At 39.2% G+C, this 19,020-nt stretch overlaps 1 protein-coding gene across 1 annotated transcript in view; it reads right to left on the reverse strand.

The window, feature by feature from the left end:
- LOC111150876 (NME/NM23 family member 7) overlaps positions 1-19,020 on the reverse strand; it is a 272,144-nt gene that overhangs the window by 179,484 nt on the left and 73,640 nt on the right. Inside the window, exon 7 of the mRNA XM_022508544.1 lies at positions 9,583-9,688. Coding sequence (XP_022364252.1) covers positions 9,583-9,688 — 106 coding nt within the window. The remainder of the gene's footprint in view (positions 1-9,582; positions 9,689-19,020) is intronic.

The following is a 19,020-nucleotide window of genomic DNA, read 5'->3' on the forward strand; positions in this document are numbered from 1 at the left end:
ACTGGCCAATATTCTCATAGATTTGCTTCCTAATTAAGAGCAAAGAGACCCCAACCCTGTCTGTATATGCCTTTTTGAAAACACTGACAATCTAAAATTGCTTTGAAACAGTCTCCATGAAAATAGCATTAATTTTCCAGCCAAAACACAACACGAGGATAGAGAATACTGGGTTGAAAGGCTGAGAGGAAACTTACAAACCATCTTGACTCATTTTACTGAGGAAGAAACTAAATTTTAGGAAGGACAGTGTTATAACAATGCAGTAAAACTGCTTAATGCATAAATCTGTTATATGAAAGGACAATTTCCAACAAAACTTGAAGATTCTAATATTTTGAAAGGCTAAACTTGGGGAGCACTACAAGTGGCTCCCCCCACATCCTGCCCAGGCCCCCGATGGTGGACGAGAAAGGTAACAGCTGACAGCGCCAAGTCAACCGGATGGAAGCGGTAATCCTAGTTCATGGATTTAGACTAGACCCAGAACTTAACCACTTTGGTCCTTAACAATGACGGGGTGTTTTTCCCTGTGGACGATGGATGTAGAGGTTGAAATCTGTTAGCATTTTAATCCACTGCTTTGTTACTAAGGAGTCATTAACTTCACTTAAAAATTAAAAGGCAATGAATGATCTTAGCAGCAGTGGTAGTAGGGACACAGTAGTAATCGTAACAGCAACACTAACACATACAGCACTTAGTGGGACACGGTGCTTAACACATTCATCCTCACATTCAATCATTTAATTAATCATTTAGTCATTTAAGCATTACGCTCAATGCATTTAATCCTTACAGTTACCCATTAAAGAAGGTGTACTGTATTATTCTTATTTTATCGACAAGGAAACAAGGTACAAAGAGGTTAAGTAATGTATTCAATATCCCATAGCTAGTTAAGTAGCAGAGCCAAAATCTGAGCCCACACAGCCTGATTCCAGAGTAAAAATAATTCATTTCATTGATGGAATTAAACTAACTAATGAAATACTGAGGACATCAAAACAAATATATTGCATAGTTTTTAAATTAAAAAGAAAACAAGAACAATTCACCTTGTTTTTCTTTCCTTTTAAAACGTGAGTCCCCAAATGACAAAATGTACTTCAATCTACAAACATGAAAAGACTTGCAAATACTTCAAGTGCACCTCATTATTTTTTCCCACCATTTATTTTGCAAACTAAGGTCTCTTTTCTAGCTCTCTTGGAAGTAAACTCCACATCCATATACATTAACTACAGGACTCAGAACTGAGGGGGCCTACATCCACATGACTTTTTATTTGTGCCAAGAAATTCCTACTGAAAGATAAGGCTGTAAATCAGTAAATAACTTCATTGTTGTCTTTAGGAACTTCCCAAAAGTCCATTTACCCCAACAATAGACTACTCAAACCGTCCCCTTTTCACAACATTCCCCCAACTGGACAAACAACTCACTTATCCAACAACTGTGTACTTACAAGACTTGGTTAAGATCCTTGTCTCACTGTTTCCACTAACCGTAAACTATTGTATCAGGAATTTAAGCAGTTTCAATCAGATCACTTGCACTGAAGGAACCACCTTAAATCTCTCAAGGTCAAACCCCGAACTCTGCAATATCTGTCCATTATCTCTCCTCGTAAAGTCAACCAACACTGCCAAGTTGTGCTCTCCTTGTAGTAAACCGCAGTTCTGCCACAGTTCTGCTTGATTAAAGCTATTCTGGCCTTCTCTGGGGGAGGTGAGAGTCAACAGAAGGAAATGAACCCATTTGATTTCAAATGCTCTCTTATCAACAATATCTTTTTTAAAAAAATCTCTTCTCCCTATGCTAGACCATAGGTGAAATTAAATATGCCAGGAAGTGAGATCATTATAGAAAAAGATAAACATAAACCAGCAATGAAAGGGCCTGCATAAATCTAACAATTAATTCAACACAGGACTTCAAACTCTATTTCCTGGTAGCCACAATTTAAACTCTAAGCTGAATTGGATTATTTGCACATTTAAAAATGGTCTACCGGGATCCCTAAAATTGAGATTTAAAAAGGAAATAAAAGAAAAAAAGCTTTGAAGTGCCAAAATTCAAACTATTCTGCCATCTGATTAGATTTTACAAAAATTTCCTTTGATCAACTCATATGTTTCTAATGTTATGAACCAAAGATAAACACGTGAAATACAGCTAATCTTCAAAGACTAGCTCTGACTAAAACTATTTAAACCAGTATAAATATAAAATTAGTCATTCTGACATCGCCTTTTCATTTAATCATTGTTATTAGATTTCAGATATATTTATCTATGCAATTATTAAAGTATTAACTGGTATTTACTATAATTCTATTTTATTCCTGTCTCTCCAAGCATCACATTTTGCTGAAAAAATTAAATGAGTTAAAAACCCAATAGAGGGAGGGGCGCCTGGGTGGCTCAGTGGGTTAAGCCTCTGTCTTCGGCTCAGGTCATGGTCTCAGGGTCCTGGAATGGAGCCCCGCATCGGGCTCTCTGCTCAGCAGGGAGCCTGCTTCCTCCTCTCTCTCTCTGCCTGCCTCTCTGCCTACTTGTGATTTCTGTCTGTCAAATAAATAAATAAAATCTTAAAAAAAAAAAAAACCAATAGAGGGAGAAAAGGAAAAAAAAGAGAAAAAAATTGAAATGTATGAAGAGGCCAAAGATAAGTTTTTTAATGAAGTTGAGGCCATTAAATAAGAATTTGTCTCACCACACTGAAATATGTGTGTACATTATGTACGTATCTATGTGTATATGTGTGTATATGAGTGTTTGTCTGTATGTATGTAGGTATAAGTGTGTGTGTATTCAGCCCAAGGTAATCCCAATTTTGTTTTCCATAGCTTATCAACACCAAATATTATCATTATTCCCTGTGGCGGTGTTGCTAACCGTGTTATTCTAACCATCTTGCTACAGAGCCGTATATGTCGAGTGAAGAACATGGAGGTTAAAAGAGACCAGGTAGGCATCTTGGATTCCGTACTCTAATCTGGCAGAAACAACCTATTATCAGACGGCCTCAGCTCACTTACTATGATACATCCATGAACTTGACATAATTGCTGTGAATGTTAAAGGAGATAATGTATAAGGTACTCAGTTTACAACCCAGCGTAAGGTGTCAAGGTCTCCATAAATGTTCATTAACCATCATGCATGTTAGTTCCCTGTAATTGTGGTCCTAAGGATCTACAAGATATTAAAGTACTTCCTCAATAATTAAAGAAGTATTCATTCATTATGCAACAAGATCTTTTAAGTTCAGATCCTTTCAACCGGTAATTCTATTTCTAGGAAACTAGCCAGAGGAAATGATTTGAGATATTATCAAATATTAATGTACAAATATTCTTTAAAACTTATTTTTAACATCAAAAACCTGGAAACAACCTAAGTACCCCAATTTTATACTACATCTATAGGACTGTATAGTGTACAAATGCTGAAATACTCATGAGGAATTGAGAGCATCCCCAAAATGCTCCTTAAAATCAAGTTAAAATGGTAGCCTATGGACATACATCTCAACCATGTTAACAATTACATGTCAGTGTACACACATACACACATTCAGAAGAAAAGGATTTAGAGGAAATATAAAAATATTAACAACGACTATCAAGATCATGAGAAAACAGGTAACTTTTACTATTTATTTTCTTACCTTTTTCCCCAAATTTTCTACTATACCTGAATTACTTTGATATTTAGAAAAAATAAAACTAAAAACCCTGTTGAATTATGTTTATTATTTAGAATCTCCTAGCTTTTTTAAAGATAATCTCTTAAATTATACTCATCTTGGGAGGGGCCAAGATGGTGGAGGAGTAGCAGACAGAGATGACATCAGGTCGCAGGAGTTGAGCTACTTAGTTATCAAACCATTGGGAACACCTACAAACCCAACAGGAGATAGAAGAGAAGAACAGCAGCAATTCTAGGAACAGAAAATCAACCACTTTCTGAAAGGTAGAACGTGCAAAGAAGTGACTCCAAATCAACAGGAAGACTGGGGGTGGGGGGGGCTCCCAGCAAGCGGCAGAGCAGCGGAGCACAAAATCCAAACTGCTCCATGAGGGACGCTGCTCCAGAGGATAATCGGAGGTGGAGCCCTCCTGGGGACAGTGTGGTCTCAGGACCCTCAGGGTCACAGAAAGACAGGAGGCGTCTGAGTGCGGCAGAGGTCCCCGGTGTCAGAGCAGGGAAGATGGTGGGGGAGAGACAGAGCCTAGGAGGGAGCACTCAGCTCGGGGTTGCCATAAACTGTGATGCGAGGCACAGTCGGACCACTGCTGTTCGCGCAGGGACCCTGCAAGTGGCAGACCCAGAGAGACCTACCTTCCTCCCCTGGAAGGAGTGGCACAGGGGCGCGGCAGGAATCTGCTGGCTTTGGAGACTCCAAACCGGGCTGCGCACCAGAGACAAAAACACTCGTCCCAGGCCAGGGGAGCTCGGAGCACGGCCGGAGACCAGGGACGTGGGAGGGACTGACGGCTTTTCTCGAGGTCGCACTGAGTGGGGCCCCAAGTTCTCGGCTCCTCTGGCCGGAGACCGGGCGGCCGTCCTCTTCATTCCCGTCCCCCAAAGCAGTTCGGAAAGCGCTCAGGGAACAAAAGCTCCCAGCACGAACCCAAGCAGATTGCTTAGCCCCCCCCACCCCACCCCACCCCCACCCAGCAAGGGCGGTGCAGTTCCACCTCAGGCAAAGACAATTGAGAATCACCGCAAAAGGCCCCTCCCCCAGGAGATCAGCAAGAACATCCAGCCAAGACCAAGTTTACTAATCAAGGAGAAGAGCACAATTCCAGAAGAGGGGAAAGCAAAGCATGGAATTCATGGCTTTCTCCCCATAATTCTTTAGTCTTGCAAAGGTAATTAAGATTTTTTAAATTTTTTTTTTCTTATTCTAATTTTTTTAACTTTTACTCTTTTTTCTTTTAATGTTTTCTTAACTAGTTTATCTTAAAAATTCCTTTCTTAAAAAAAAATCTTTGGGGTGCCTGGGTGGCTCAGTGGGTTAAGCCGCTGCCTTCGGCTCAGGTCATGATCTCAGAGTCCTGGGATCGAGCCCCGCATCGGACTCTCTGCTCTCTAGGGGAGCCTGCTTCCTCCTCTCTCTCTGCCTGCCTCTCTGCCTGCTTGTGATCTCTCTGTCAAATAAATAAATAAAATCTTTAAAAAAAAAATCTTTTTGAACCTTCATTATTATAGTCATATTTTATCCTTCATTGTATCTAACTTTATCTTTTGTATACACATAGGGTTTTTTCTTCTAAAAAATTTTGGGATACAACTTCTTCTAATAGATCAAAATATACCCTAAATCTATCACAGAGCTTGGTTCTAGTCTCCAGCCTGAGCAAATTCTCTCCACTTTCTTTTTCTTTCTTTTCCCAATTTATCTTATCAGCTCCTTTTTTAGAATTTTTTTTAAATTTTCATCTTTACAAACATATGCTATCCCTTCATTGTGTTTACCCTTATTTGTGTGTGTGTGTGTGTGTACATACACACACACACACACACACACACACATATATATATATATATATACACACACACACATATATATATATATTTCATTCTTTAAAATATTGGGAAATAGTTTCTTACCCTACACCTAAAGGAGCTGGAGAAAGAACAGCAAAGAAAGCCTAAACCCAGCAGGGGAAGAGAAATAATAAAGATCAGAGCAGAAATCAATGAAATAGAAACCAAAAGAAGAGTAGAACAAATCAACGAAACTAAGAGCTGGTTCCTTGAAAGAATTAATAAGATTGACAAACCCCTAGCCAAACTTATCAAAAAGAATACAGAAAGGACCCAAATAAATAAAATCATAAATGGAAGAGGAGAGATCACAACCAACACTAAAGAAATACAAACAATTATAAGAACATATTCTGAGCAACTATACACCAACAAATTTGACAATCTGGAAGAAATGGATGCATTCCTAGAGACATATAAACTACCAAAACTGAGCCAGGAAGAAATAGAAAACCTGAACAGACCCATAACCAGTAAAGAGATTGAAGCAGTCATCAAAAGTCTCCCAAAAAACAAGAGCCCAGGGCCAGACGCCTTCCCAGGGGAATTCTATCAAGCATGTAAAGAAGAATTAATTCCTATTCTCCTAAAACTGTTCCAAAAAATAGAAATGGAAGGAAAACTTCCAAACTCATTTAATGAGGCCAGCATTATCTTGATCCCAAAACTAGACAAAGATCCCATCAATAGAATTACAGACCAATATCCTTGATGAACACAGATGCGAAAATTCTCACCAAAATACTAGCCAGTAGGATCCAACAGTACATTAAAAGGATTATTCACCAAAACCAAGTGGGATTTATTCCAGGGCCACAAGGTTGATTCAACATCCACAAATCAATCAATGTGATGCAATACATTAATAAAAGAAAGAACAAGAACCATATGATACTCTCAATAGATGCTGAAAAAGCATTTGACAAATATAGCATCCTTTCTTGTTCAAAACTCTTCACAGTGTAAGGAGGTACAGAGTACATACCTCAATATCATTAAAGCCATCTATGAAAAACCCACAGTGAATATCATTCTCAACGGAGAAAAACAGAGAGCTTTTCCACTAAGGTCAGTAACATGGCAGGGATGTCCATTATCACGACTGCTATTCAACATAGTACTAGAAGTCCTAGCCTCAGCAATCAGACAACAAAAAGAAATAAAAGGCATCCAAATAAGCAAAGAAGTAGTCAAACTACACTCTTTGGAGATGATAGGATACTTTATGTGGAAAACCTAAAAGACTCCACTCCAAATCTGCTAGAACTTGTACAGGAATTCAGTAAAGTGTCAGGATATAAAATCAATACACAGAAATCACTTGCATTTCTATACACCAACAGCAAGACAGAAGAAAGAGAAATTAAGGAATCAATCCCATTTACAATTGCACCCAAAACCATAAGATACCTAGGCATAAACCTAACCAAAGAGCAAAGAATCTGTACTCAGAAAACTATAAAGTACTCATGAAAGAAATTGAGGAAGACACAAAGAAATGGGAAAATGTTCCATGATCATGGATTGGAAGAACAAATATTGTGAAAATGTCTATTCTACCTAAAGCAATCTACACATTTAATGCAATCCCTATCAAAATCCCATCCATTTTTTTCAAAGAAAAGGAACAAAGAATCCTAAAATTTATATAGAACCAGAAAAGACCTCAAATAGCCAGAGGAATGTTGAAAAAGAAAGCCAAAGTTGGTGGCATCACAATTCCAGACTTCAAGCTCTATTACAAAGCTGTCATCATCAGGACAGTATGGTACTGGCACAGAAACAGACACATAGATCAAGGGAACAGAATAGAGAGCCCAGAAATAGACCCTCAACTCTGTGGTCAACTAATCTTCAACAAAGCAGGAAAGAATGTCCAATGGAAAAAAGACACTCTCTTCAACAAATGGTGTTGGGAAAATTGGACAGCCACATGCAGAAAAATGAAACTGGACCATTTCCTTACATCACACATGAAAATAGACTCAAAATGGATGAAGGACCTCAATGTGAGAAAGGAATCCACCAAAATCCTTGAGGAGAACACAGTCAGCAACCTCTTCGACCTCAGCTGCGGCAACTTCTACCTAAAAACACCACCAAAGGCAAGGGAAGCAAGGGCAAAAATGAACTACTGGGACTTCATCAAGATTAAAAGCTTTTGCACAGCAAAGGAAACAGTCAACAAAACCAAAAGACAACTGACAGAATGGGAGAAGATATTTGCAAATGACATATCAGATAAAGGACTAGTATCCAAAATCTATAAAGAACTTATCAAACTCAACACCCAAAGAACAAATAATCCAATCACGAAATGGGCAGAGGACATGAACAGACATTTCTGCAAAGAAGACATCCAGATGGCCAACAGACACATGAAAAAGTGCTCCACATCACTCGGCATCAGGGAAATACAAATCAAAACCACAATGAGATCCCACCTCACACCAGTCAGAATGGCTAAAATTAACAAGTCAGGAAATGACAGATGCTGAGGAGGATGCGAAGAAAGGGGAACCCTCCTACACTGTTGGTGGGAATGCAAGCTGGTGCAGCCACTCTGGAAAACAGCACAGAGGTTCCTCAAAAAGTTGAAAATAGGGGCGCCTGGGTGGCTCAGTGGGTTAAGCCTCTGCCTTCAGCCCAGGTCATGATCTCAGGATCCTGGGATCGAGCCCCACATCGGGCTCTCTGCTCAGCAGGGAGCCTGCTTCCCCCTCTCTATGCCTGCCTCTCTGCCAAATAAATACATAAAATCTTAAAAAAAAAAAAAAAAAGTTGAAAATAGAGCTACCCTATGACCCAGAAATCGCACTACTGGGTATTTATCCCAAAGATACAAATGTAGTGATCCGAAGGGGCACGTGCACCCAAATGTTTATAGTAGCAATATCCACAATAGCCAAACCATGGAAAGAACCTAGATGCCCATCAACAGATGAATGGATAAAGAAGATGTGGTACATACATACAATGGAATACTATGCAGCCATCAAAAGAAATGAAATCTTGCCATTTGTGACGACGTGGATGGAACTAGAGAGTATTATGCTGAGCGAAATAAGTCAATCAGAGAAAGATAATTATCATATGATCTCCCTGATATGAGGAAGTTGAGAGGCAATGTGGGTGGCTTGAGGGGTAGGAAAGGAATAAATGAAACAAGATGGGATCAGGAGGGAGACAAACCATAAGAGACTCTTAATCTCACAAAACAGAGGGTTGCTAGGGGGAGGTGGGTAGGGAAAGGGTGGTGGGGTTATGGACATTGGGGAAGGTATGTGCTATGGTGAGTGCTGTGAAGTGTGTAAACCTCACGATTCACAGATCTGTACCCCTGGGGCAAATAGTACATTATATGTTAATTAAAAAATTAAAAACTAATTAAAATAAAATAAATACTTAAAAAAAATTATACCCATCTCATTTCCAAAAGGATTTGGAATAGTTGACAAAACTATATACAACAGACTAAATAAATAGAAGATGACAAATAAAGATAAAAACGCCTACAAACTCTCAGTATACAGCCATATATACAATCTACCTATCTAGGTGTATGTATGTGTGCGTGTGTGTTTATTTATTTATTCAAAGAACTTTGTTTCAGAAGGAAGTTTCCCCAGCTTTCTCAGAAAGGGCAAACCACAGATATGGTAGACATTGTTTTTAAATTGTACATTAGGAGAATTATTTCAGTGACTTGAGTGAATCGGTTATGTGATTGGGAAAGAGGAGTTAAAGTCAAGGATTAAAAGTCAAGGAATCAAGACCTGAAACAGGATAAGCATGACCATGATCAGCAACTCAAGAAAAACCTTTTTAAGAGTGCAAATACAGATGGAGACAGATTTTTTATCTCATGTCACCTTCATTCATGTGACTTTAAAGAAAAAATTAAAATATTAAAATTACATTTTAATTTCTGCATATAAAATATATCAAGAAGGCAAACTAACAAAATAAGCTCTTATTAACAAAATGCATCTGGGTATATTGTATTCAAGATGGCACTTACCTTCACTGATGGCATGGGGCTTAATAATGCAACAGGTACAATTCGTAAATTTAGCAGTGTTTGCTGGTCCACAAACTCCACTTGAAGGAAAAAATAACTCCATTTCCTAAAGACAGAGAGAAATAAATTTGACCTATGTAATCTCTTATCTCGAACTTCTGGGATATCTATGTGAGAGGTGGAAAAACCATGCAATTACTTTTGAAGTTTGTAATATAAATTATTCGCTTCAAGTTTTCTAAAAATGATTTTTACAAAGGCTAACTGACTTACAGAACCCTGTTTTAAGTCTTATAATCAAAAGATCATATAAAAAGTATTAATTAGAGTAATGAGAATATGTATCATTCTGCCCCAGGATTAAAACTAATAACATCTTAACATACTTTGAATATGGACAGTAATGAATACAAAGTTCTTATTTTCCCCAAAGCATTAGTTCATAGACACAGGTCCAATTTTAAACTTTCTATTGAAATATGTAAAATTAAAAAGTAGGAATTCTTTATAGAAGCAGATTAGTATTTAAGAATCAGAACCACAAAATTAGTTTTAACTAGTTAAAAGTAATGACCTGGGGCACCTGGCTGGTTCAGTCAGTAGAGCATGAAACTCTTGATCTTGGGGTTGTATGTTCAAGCCCTATGTTGGGTGTAGAGATTACTCAAAAATAAAATCTTAAAAAGAAAAAAACTAATGAACTTACTACAGTTCTAGCATACAATTAGATCATATAAACTGTATTTCATAACCAGATTCAAGCTATGTGATTTGCTTTGCACATGGTTCAGAGATAACAATTCAGCAACTTGAACTAGCCACAAACATAGTCACACTAAGTATTTAGACAGATCTTTCCTGCCTCTAAGCTTTTGTTACTGTTATTTCTACTATTCCCTAGAGAACCCTCTCTCCCAGGCTCCAAAGAGTTCTACCAACTTAAGCTGGTGATGCCCCCAGTGAGTCCCCTGTACTTTTACAAAATTGTGGTTTGGGGGTAATCGCCCATCACAAATGCTCAGTAAGTAACTAACCTGCATAGCACTGTAGGTCCTTTAGCACCTAAGACAAATGGCTAAAAGTAAATCGCATTTTTCGGCGAATTTAAGAATGGGAAGATCGCAGACTATGTTAACGTGCCACATCGATGTACAAATTTAAGAACCACAGAGAAGATGAGGAATTGTCCGAAGAGTAATGATATGCCTGTGCACTCCTGGCACGAAGACCTTTCAGAATGAAAATGCTCTATTCCTTGGACAGCAAGTACTTTTCCACCATACTGCTGCCTTTATTATTCTCCCTGAGTAGTACGAAGAGTAATAAACAACCTCCAGCCATCTGTCCGGTCACGGCTCCCACGCTCCTGCCCCAGTCCAGCCTCCTTCCTAAACTCCACCCCCACACCTGCGCCACTCCCACTTGGAGATAATTCCTATTGAAAATGTCCTGATTTCCGCGGACACCCGCAAGTCGTGCACTCCCACCCTGTTGTTACTGCCCCTCCGACTGCACAGGCCAACCGAAAAAAAAAACTTACTCCTCTCCTTTTCTTAGCCATCCACTCAGTCTCTCAGGAAACCGTTCGGAATGCTTCCAGAATCCAGCTACTTCCACATGTCACCCTGGTCCAGGCCCAGCACCAGAGCGCCCTTTGACACTGCTCTAACCTAGTGACCTCCCATGCCGGCTTCCTCCCCACACACCCACGCCCACCTGGCCTGATCGATTCTCAGCACGGCAGCAGCAGGAAACCTGTAAAACATCATGTCCTTTCTCTGCGCAGAACTCTCCAAGGGTCTTTCATCTCCTTCGGAACGAATGCTAAAGCTCTAGATGTCTGGAAGGCCGGACGCGGTCTGGCCCCCAGCAATTCCCTGAGCCAGTCCCCTCGTCCCGTGAAAACACTTAGACTTCCCACCCGGCCTTGCAGGCCTCATGCATTCACCGTTTACCTCAAAGTAGCCAACGTGTTCCCACCTCACAAACGTCACGTGCATTGTTCCCTTTCTCCCGGAACACTCTTTCTCCGGGATATTTGCTTGGTTTTCTCCCTCACCTCCTTCTGGTCTCTGCTTAAACATAACGTGAAGATTTCCTGACCCTACCCTTAGTAGCATTCCTCGCCTCCACTCGACACGCAATCCTTCCCCCAGCCTCGTCTTTTTCTATCCCTTCTCCTGTTTTATCATCTCAGAGCACTGACTATCCGACACGTTTTATGCCTGTTTACTTATTATCCAGCAGCACCCAACCATCGCAATGGATGGACACTTCAAGGGAGTCAGGACCTGGTCTGGTTCACTAGTAGCTTCCCATATTTTGAACTGATTGAAATTCAGCAACTAATAAATTCTGCACATGCTAAATAGAATCTATCTATCCACGTTGCCCAAATGAGAGAAATGACACCCTGAAAGCCTGAGCCCTTACGGGTTAGCAGGTGGCAAAGCCAGTATTTAAATCCAGGTCACGCTGGTTCCAAAGCCCTGAGCCTTTTCCACATCTGGCTTTCAAAAGTAAAGAAGCTGTGCTCAATTGTTCCACTTCAGTTTTAAGCAATTATCAGGCCAATTATTTTAATTGTTTTGATCTCAACTTTCATTTCTTCCTCAACTTTAAGAAGATGAAAATGCCAACTTTCCAAGTACTCATTTACATATGCTGAATGAATATGTATTTAAGGCAAGGAATATAAAGGTTTTATTTAAATACACATTCTGAGTGACAGAGAGTAACTCTATTTCATGGCTTTACTTTCTCTTTCTCCCTACATAGCTGGCCCTATCTGTCCCAAACACCAATCTGAGCTAACACTTGCAAGAGTGCTTCTACCAGGTCATTGTCACAGCAACTCAATCAGAGACTTCACACAAATGTAAAGTCACACAAAAAAATTCTCCTTTGTGATTTGAGCTGCTTAAACCCATGGCATAAAGCTCCTCTCCTTCCAAGGGTCCTTGATATTACTTGTAGCCTTTTATATGCTCCTAAACTGCCTCACAGCGAAAGACAGAGATATGGAATTTTCTCAAAAAAACAGAATAGACTCATGGAATCTTCAATTTTTTTTTTTAACTATATTTAACAAATTGTAAAGTATACAGTTGCACTGCATAAATTTCACCTAAGAGCTCACGGTAATCTCACTAAAACATCTGACTACTCTATATTCATATCTTTAATTACCATAATAAAAGTATCATGAAATGGCTGCCAGTTAAATGTTCCCCCAAAACTTTAATAATTTAAAATAAATATCCTTTTTGTAAATGCCCTAAAACATTAAAACATAGAACTTTCTCTTTACATACTCTAATATCAAATAAGAAATCTGTTCTCAGAAAATCTAAAAAACTAAGAAATAAAATAAGAAGTCACATGACTTAGCCTCATATTTAGCTCCATGATGCAGCCTTATGTACAAATAAAAACAATTAAGAACCTAACAAAATGTCCAAAAGTAAGGGGATGTTTAAATAAATGCTATATTCATACAATAAATATTCTGCACCCACTGAAGTTTACTCTTATGACAGTAATCTGGTAACATGTAAAATGTTGTAGTAAGTGAAAAAAGGAATCAAGTTAAATTAAAATAATGTATGTGGTGTTTAGTTTGTAAATTACATAAATAATCAAGGGAATGAGCTGGAAGAAATATGCCATAAACAGCTGTAAACATCACTGGCAGGATGACTAATGCCAAACTTCCGTTCTCAATTTCTAAATTCTCCAGAGTGTTTCTGTTACTTATGTTCTAAAAGACTATAATGGGAGCACCTGGGTGGCTAAGCTAAGCATTTGCCTTCAGCTCAGGTCATGATCCCCGAGTGCTGGGATTGAGCCCCACACAGGCTCCCTGCTCAGCGGGGAGTCTGCTTCTCCCTCTCCCTGCCCTCTCTGTGCTCTCTCTCACTAGCACTAAAAAATAAAATATAAAATAAAACAAAATATAAAATGAAACAAAATATATAACAAAATATAGAAAACAAAATACAAAACAAAACAGAAAATACAACACAACACAAAATGAAATAAAAAACTGTAATGTTTAAAACAAGGTAGGCCACCACTTCAGCATACATAGTGGAAGCTGGTGGTCAAGCACAGGGCTGTGGAGCCAGAGATGCCTGGGCTCAAGTCCTCATGAGACCAAGGTGTTTAAACTCACTGAGTCTCAGTTCCTGCTAAACTGGGACGATATAAGCAAATACATGGGAGACTGTGAGAATTAAATGAGATACTAAAGTGTCTGAAACAGTGTCTGTCACATAGTGAGCACTTAATAAACATAAGGTTTATTGTTGCTTTGAATTCCAAAATTTTGTGAACACCGGTGACCTAGATCCTGGAGGTATGACAATGACTTGGACATCCTCAAAGAATTCAGTCTATCAGGAGGGTAAACAAACACAAATGCTTTTAAAATATGGTAAGCAATAGAGGTATGCAGTAGGTATGAAGCAAGCATCAAGGAAGGGTACCTCACAGAGAACTAAGAAATAGATAATAGTTGATCAGAGTTGCTGTTACTGGTTTTTAAGTTTTGTTGAGGTCAAATTAACATGCTTTAAAATGAGTATATTTAAAGGATACAATTTGATGTTTTGACACTTGTTTATTCCTGTGGAAACATCACCACAATCAAGATAATAAATATATCAGTCACCCCTCCTTCCTTTGGGTAACACCTTTCTTCTGCCTCTCCCTGCCTCCCCTATCATTAACTATTACCATTACCTCCCTTACCATTAATAAGTTGGCCCTGTAATCAATGATCTGTTTTCCACCATTATGAATTAGTTTAATTTTTAACAGCTGTACTTAAATTATATAGTATGTCCTCTTGTCTAGCTTCACTTAGCAAGATTACTTTGAAATTCATCGACTGTACTGTATATCAATATTTCATTCCTTTTTATAGCCAAATACTATTCGATGTGTTAATATCATGGTTTGTTTATCCATTCATCTCTTCAACATTTGGGTTATTTCTAGTTTTGGGATATACAATAAGGCTCTTATGAACAAAACTGTTATGTACAAGTCTTTGCATTGATATTTCCTTTCATTTCTCCTGGGAAAATACTTAAGAATGCTTGGACCATGGGGTAGGTATATGTTTAACTTTTAGATAACTGCCAAACTGTTCTCCAAAGTGACTGTACCCTTTTAAATTCTCAGCAGCATATGACAGTTCTAGTTTCCCCTCACATTTGCCACTCGAAACTTTCAAGTTTTTTTAAGCCTTACCCATTCTAAAAGGTGTGTAGTGTATCTCACCGTGGTTTTAATTAGTACTTCCAAAATGTCTAATGATGCTGTATATTTTTAATGTGCGCTTATATACCCATTCATGTATCATCTTTAATTAAGTGCCCGTTCAAATTTTTTGCTCATTTCTAATTGGGATGTTTAATTTCTTAGGTGTGAAATCAGCATAAAGACAAATAGATTAGAGTCAAGATGGCGGAGGACTGGCAGACTGCGATGACATCAGGTCGCAGTTCAGCTACTGGGTTATCAAACCATTTGGAACACCTACAAACTCAACACAAGATTGAAGAGAAGAAGAGCAGCAATTCAGAAACAAAACTGACCACTTTCTGAAAGGTAGGACGTGCGGAGAAGTGAATCCGAAGAAATGGGAAGACTGCGGGGCGGGGGGTACCTCTGGCAAGTGGAGCAATGGAGCACAAAATTTGAACTTTTAAAAGTCTGCTCCACTGAGGGACATCACTCCAAAGGCTAAGCGGGGGTGGAGCCCTCGCAGGGACAGCATGGTCTCAGGTCCCGTGGGGTCACGGAAGGATCGGAGGTGGCTGAGTATAGAGAGAGCTCGCAGGTATTAGGGCAGGGAAGCCGCCTACAGAGACAGAGCCAAGGAGTGAGCTCCGAGCTCGGAGTTACCTTAAACTGTGATCCCTGGCACAGTCAGGATACTGCTCTTTGAGCAGGGACCCCACAAGGGGCAGTTCTGGGGAGAACCCCCTGGAAGAGCAGAGCCACAGGAATCTGCTGGGTTTGGAGATTCCAAAGGGGGTATGTGCCAGAGAGAGAAACACTCAGTCACAGGCCAGGGGAGCATAGCTGGAGACCAAGAAGATGGGAGGGATTAACCGGATTTCTCTGAAGGCGCACTAAGGAGTGGGGCCTGAGCTCTTGGCTCCTACTGGTCAGAGACTGGGGGGCCGCCATCTTCATTCCCGTCCTCCAAAGCAGTACGGAAAGTGCTCAGGGAACAAAAGCTCCCAGCGTGAACCCAAGCAGATTGCTTAGCCCGGCCCCTGGCAAGGGCGGTGCAGTTCCGCCTCAAGCAAAGACATTTGAGAATCATGGCAAGAGGCCCCTCTTGCAGAGGATCGGCAAGAACATCCAGCCAAGACCACGTTCACTGATCAAGGAGAACAGCGGAATTCCAGAGGAGGGGAAAGCAAAAAATGGAATTCATGGCTTTCTCCCCATGGATCTTTAGTCTTGCAAAGTTAATTAAATATTTTTATTTTCTTTATTCTAATTTTTTTAACTTTTCCTCTTTCCTCTTCTGTTTTAAAACTAGTTTAATCTTAACAATACCTTTCTTTAAACAATCTTTTAACACCTTCATTATTATAGTCATATTTTACCCTTCATTGTATCTAACTTTATTTTTTGTATACATATAGGGTTTTTTCTTCTAAAACATTATGGGATACAATTTCTTTTAATAGATAAAAATATACCCTAAATCCAGCACAGGGCTTTGTACTGATCTCCAGCCTGAGCAAATTCTCTCCACTTTCTTTTTCTTTCTTTTCCCAACCAACTATTCTTATCAATTCCTTCTTTAGATTTTTTTTTAAATTTTTATCTTTACAGGCATACTCCATCCCTTCATCGTGTTTACCCTTATTTTTGTATATATATGTTTTTCTTTCTTTAAAACCATGGGAGGTAGTTTCTTCTAAGAGACCAAAATACACCCAAAATCAAGTGGGTGGCTCTGTTCTATTCACCAGATATATATATATATATTTTTTATTTAAAAAATTTTTTTTTAAACTTTTTTAAAAGACTTTATTTATTTAACAGAGAGAGAGAGATCACTGATAGGCAGAGAGGCAGACAGAGAGAGAGGGGGAAGCAGACTTCTTGCTGAGCAGAAAGCCTGATGTGGGGCTCAATCCAAGGACCTTGAGATCATGCCCTGAGCTGAAGGCAGAGGCTTAACCCACTGAGCCACCCAGGTGCCCCAAACTTCTTTTTGCTCCCTTTCTTCTCCCCGCAATTTGGGGTATCTTCTGATTTGGTTAGCGTACATTTTTCTGGGGTCTTTGCCACCCTTTTAGTATTTCATTCTCTCGTTCATATATTCTTATCTGGATAAAATGACAAGGCGGAAAAAGTCACCACAAAAAAAAAGAACAAGAGGCAGTACCAAAGGCTAGGGACTTAATCAATACAGATGTTGGTAATATGTCAGACCTAGAGTTCGGAATGACGATTCTCAAGTTGCTAGCTGGGCTTGAAAAAGGCATGGAAGATATTAGAGAAACTTTGGAGAAATAAAAGCCCTTTTTGGAGAAATAAAACAACTAAAATCTAACCAAGCTGAAATCAAAAAAGCTATTAATGAGATGCAATTAAAAATGGAGGTTCTTACTGCTAGGATAAATGAGGCAGAAGAGAGAATTAGTGATATAGAAGATGAAATTATGGAGAATAAAGAAGCTGAGCAGAAGACAGACAAACAACTAATGGACCACAAGAGGAGAATTCGAGAGATAAGTGATACCATAAGATGAATCAACATTAGAATAATTGGGATTCCAGAAGAAGAAGAAAGAGAGAGGGGAGCAGAAGGTATATTAGAGCGAATTACTGTAGAGAATTTCCAGGAATTTAAAATCCAGGAGACACACAGAACCCCCCTCAAAATCAATAAAAATAGGTCCACACCCCATCCTTTAACAGTAAAACTGACATGTCTTAGTGACAAAGAGAAAATACTGAAAGCAGCCCAGGACAAGAAGTCTGTAACATACAATGGTAACAATATTAGACTGGCTGCAGACTTACTCACAGAGACCTGGCAGGCCAGAAAGAGCTGGCATGATATATTCAGAGTACTAAACAAGAAAAACATGCAGCCAAGAATACTATATCCAGCTAGGCTATCATTGAAAATAGAAGGAGAGATAAAAAGCTTCCAGGACAAACAAAAACTAAAAAAAATTGTAAACACCAGACCAGCTCTACAGGAAATATTGAAGGGGTCCTCTAAGCAAAGAGAGAGTCTAGAAGTAGTAGACCAAAAAGGAATAGATACAATATACAATAATAGTTACTTATAGGCAACACAATGGCACTAAATTCATACCTCTCAATAGTTATCCTGAATGTAATGGGCTAAATGCCCAATCAAAAGACACAGCGTATCTTTCCTTAAATCCTTAAATCAGATAAATTCAATTTTAAGCCAAAGACTATAAGAAGAGATGAGGAAGGACACTATATCATACTCAAAGGGTCTGTTCAACAAGAAGATCTAACAATTTTAAATATCTATGCCCCTAACATGGGAGCAGCCAACTATATAATCCAATTCATAATAAAATCAAAGCAGCATATCAACAATAATACAGTAATAGTAGGGGACTTTAACACCCCCCTCACTGAAATGGACAGATCATCCAAGCAAAAGATCAACAAGGAAATAAAGGTCTTAAATGACACACTGGACCAGATGAACATCACAGATCTATTCAGAACATTCCATCCCAAAGTAACAGAAATCACATTCTTCTCTAGTGCACATGGAACATTCTCCAGAACAGATCACATCCTGGGTCACAAATCAGGTCTCACTCAGTACCAAATGACCGGGATCATTCCCTGCATATTTTCAGACCACAATGCTCTGAAGCTAGAACTCAGTCAGTCACAAGAGGAAAGTTGGAAAGAACCTAAATACATGGAGGCTAAACAGCATCCAACTAAAGAATGAATGGGGGGTGCCTGGGTGGCTCAGTGGGTTAAGCCTCTGCCTTCATGATCCCAGGGTCCTGAGATCGAGTCCTGCACTGGGCTCTCTGCTCAGCAGAGAGCCTGCTTCCCCTGCTCTCTCTGCCTGCCTCTCTGCCTACTTGTGATCTCTCTGTCAAATAAATAAAAATAAAATCTTTAAAAAAAAAAAAAAGAATGGGTCAATCAGGAAATTAAAGAAGAACTGAAAAAATTCATTGAAAATGATAATGAAAACATAATGGTTCAAAATCTGTGGGACACAGCAAAGGTGGTCCTGAGAGGAAAATACATAGCCATATAAGCATTTCTCAAGAAATAAGAAAGGTCTCAAGTATATAACCTAACCCTACACCTAAAGGAGCTGGAGAAAGAACAGCAAAGAAAGCCTAAACCCAGCAGGAGAAGAGAAATAATAAAGATCAGAGCAGA

This window comes from Enhydra lutris, unplaced genomic scaffold (genome assembly GCF_002288905.1).
Source record: "Enhydra lutris kenyoni isolate GAN:26980312 unplaced genomic scaffold, ASM228890v2 scaffoldscaffold24, whole genome shotgun sequence".
In the NCBI taxonomy this organism is placed as follows: domain Eukaryota; kingdom Metazoa; phylum Chordata; class Mammalia; order Carnivora; family Mustelidae; genus Enhydra; species Enhydra lutris.